The sequence below is a fragment of the Sinocyclocheilus anshuiensis genome, unplaced genomic scaffold (assembly GCF_001515605.1).
Source record: "Sinocyclocheilus anshuiensis isolate Anshui unplaced genomic scaffold, SAMN03320099.WGS_v1.1 scaffold508, whole genome shotgun sequence".
Lineage (NCBI taxonomy): Eukaryota > Metazoa > Chordata > Actinopteri > Cypriniformes > Cyprinidae > Sinocyclocheilus > Sinocyclocheilus anshuiensis.
The window spans coordinates 1,399,846-1,403,197 of NW_015555744.1; the positions used below are offsets into that span (position 1 = coordinate 1,399,846).

General features: G+C 34.3%; 1 protein-coding gene across 3 annotated transcripts in view; it reads left to right on the forward strand.

Moving 5' to 3' along the window:
• The window catches only part of LOC107673416 (netrin receptor UNC5D-like), a 126,308-nt gene that overhangs the window by 78,829 nt on the left and 44,127 nt on the right, over positions 1–3,352 (forward strand). For all 3 annotated transcript variants that reach the window (XM_016467000.1, XM_016467001.1, XM_016467002.1), the window contains exon 3: positions 1,739–1,882. In XM_016467000.1, the coding sequence (XP_016322486.1) occupies positions 1,739–1,882 (144 nt within the window). The remainder of the gene's footprint in view (positions 1–1,738; positions 1,883–3,352) is intronic.

Genomic DNA, 3,352 nt, shown 5'->3' on the forward strand with positions numbered 1-3,352 from the left:
GCCATAATTCATTCTGGCACTCTCACACACTTACATTCTCCTTTCACATACATATATTTTTGCTTTCACACACTTACGTTCTCCTTGCACATGCGTACATCTGTACGCTCACGCACACATACATTCTCCTTTCACATACATATATTTTTGCTTTCACACAATTACATTCTCCTTTCACATGCATACATTTCTACTCTCACACACTTACATTATCCTTTCACATGCATACATTTCTACTCTCACACACTTTCAGTCTCCTTACACATACATACATTTCTGCTTTCACACATATACATTCTCATTTCACATACACACATGTCTACCTTTTTTGGTATCCATTACTTCCTGTTTAAGCAGGAAGTCACTCTCAGACCAGGAAATACATGTGCAAGACTTGCTCAGCTCTTCTTTTAATACTCTCTGAATACAAATATTAATTTATTTTACAACAGCAACAACAAAATCATACCTTCCCGAAACTTTCAAACAGTATTGTAGATTTTATGGAGAACCACAATGTCCACTTGTATAGTTTATGAGAGTAAAAGGATATGAAAAGGAACACTTTCAAACAAGAACTATCATGTTTGTTTGGGCTTTGCAGCCATCTTCCAGAGCAAAATTCAGAATACAGTGTCAGAATCAGTTCTTCTGTTTATCCCACCACAATGGGGCTCATCCTAATCTCACAAGAAAAAAAATAGTTTCAAAATGAGCTGAGCCTTCTAGAACTGATCTGTTTACATAAAATGCATGCCATCGTTTTACCTTGGAGCCGCAATAATAATCCCTGTATAGTTACCAGGCACTTTCAGGTTTATTTGATATTTATCTGGTAAAAGTGTTCAGATATGGTTCCTGGCACTGTTAGGAGACTCACGGTACAGGAGCAATCCAGATGACAGAGTATTTGTCTGAGAGAATGTTCAAGTGGAGGAGCAAACAATCTGAATCGTTTATTATGGTTCTCAACATATTGCATATTGCTTCTAATCCTCATATTTGTATGATGTTGTTTTTTTTTTTGTTTTTTTTTAAGTTTGTAAGGTAGAGATTCTGAAGAAACAGAAGATGAAACCGATTAACAGTGGAAGCCTTTACTGATGCAACAAACCTGCAAAAAGTGACTTAGGCTCACAGCAGGGAAGTCAGACATTTTGAAAATCTAGGAACATTAAATTGCATCTCTACAGTTTTAATGATCGTAGATTTGAGAGTTTGAAAGGTTAAGGTTGTGACCATCTCATCTGAAGATATTTGTCTTAAATAAAGCCTCAGGGGTAACCAGTGTTCCTGGCTCTTGTGCTTTTAGGCTAATACAACTTCAGCTAGGTATTTTCATCTTGCTAACGATCTGTGGCACAGACAACAAGGAAGGACCTCCTGGGAGAGGGAGAGAAAACAAGGTTTTTATCAGTAATGCACTCAAAAACTTGGAGCAGAGAGACATGAAACTGGAGTTATGTAGGGCAGCTCGTGAAGGGAAACGCAACCCGAGGCCATTACATTTTTCACTGGTTGTGGAGATTTTTTTTTTTGTAACAATGCGTAAGATATTTTTAAACTCAGAATTGACTGAGCTCTGGTACCCTTTCATCCTTCTGACACCCAGTGTACATTCTTACAGTCAGTTGCCATTAAGGACCCTGACTGAAGTGACACACTGAAAATCAATACTTAATGGGCATTGACCTGAAGTGAATTCAGATGTTCGTGCTTTGTGTTTCTTGCTATATAGGGCTGAAAATCCGTGAAGTGACGATCAATGTAACCAGGCAGCAGGTGGAGGATTTCCATGGTCCAGAAGACTACTGGTGCCTGTGTGTGGCCTGGAGTCACCTAGGAACCTCGAAGAGCCGTAAAGCCACAGTGAGGATAGCCTGTGAGTATGCTAACTCAAGGGACCCCCAGTGGTCTGCAAGTGGGAAAAAAAATACAAAATGTATTTTTAAGGCTGTCAAACCAAAATGAAAATACGGTATTATCAAATTTGTAAAGACTGCTTTTGGAAATTATTAGAATATTCATTGGTTATTTTATTGCCTTATGGTTATTTTTGTTATTTTCTTGTATTGAAATTGTTAAATAATAATAATAATAATTTTTTTAAGGTTTATGCACCTAACTTCTGTGCAGAAAAACGTTATGGTAAACAAAAATATACATATTCCATATAATATGTTAATAATTTGATTTAGTATTTTTTGTTATTTTAGGGAAAAAATATTTTATACTTTTACACAGAGTGTCAGTAGGTCTTTTTATAGCTGTCCTTATATTTTACTAAAAGAGTCCCTCACAATGGGATCATCATATTTGGGATCATGGGCTTCAAACATACCTCTTTTTTTACTTGAACTTTTTTAAATTATCTGAACTTTTCTTTCTCTTTCAACATTTCTAAAAATGATTTAGAAAAAAACAAACATTGAAATGTATGAGACATGACCTACAATTTAAATACATGATATAAACACAGGTGGACTGCTGTGAGAAATTTTTTATGTATTTCCTTGTATTTTATGTATTTCCTCTTCTTAATTCCTTTCCTTTTCTTTCCTTAAACAGTGCACTAAATGCTTTAAATCTGAAAGCATATTAAAAGTTTTAATTAATAATATTATTGCCAAAAAAGAAATAAATAAATTTTGTAGTCTATTGACAGCTTGATTTTTAATTTGCATTTGCTATTATTATAATTATCATTCATTATCATTATCAAGTTATTATTAAGTTTTATTATTTTATCATTAGTATTTGTTATCAAATAACAACTTTTTTTATTCCACTTTAATGCAGGGAACATTGATTTTATCCTACCTGATATGGAGGACGAAACCTGCAAAAACAATAAATAAATAAATTCACAAATAAATAAATATGCAAATAAATAAATAAATGTGTGTATAAATACACAAATTCTTGTTTAAATACATATAGAAATAATTAAACGTGATTAAAGTAGGCAAATAAATAAAATAAATTGGTGGGCAAATGGAAAATGTTCAAGGAAATGCTAAACTCATCCTAACTATTTTCCTTTGATTACTTTACAAATGACCCAACGGAATGGCCAGAGGTGTCATTTCCTGATGTCATTTTTTGTAACCCGATTGAATCTCCAGCTAGAGACAACTGTAATATCAGTATCCCATGGTCATCGTGAGATTATTCACTTTATCCGTGGAATAAGGGCTCGTTCTTTTGATGGCAGCTAGTGTTTATTAGGATGGTTTTACCTGCTCGTTGTTTAGGTACGTGTAAGATCACTTTTAAGGTCAGTAAACAATCTTCTACAACCAAGTCGATCTGCAGCAATCTCTCTCTCTTTACGGCGGGGGGAACCAAATAG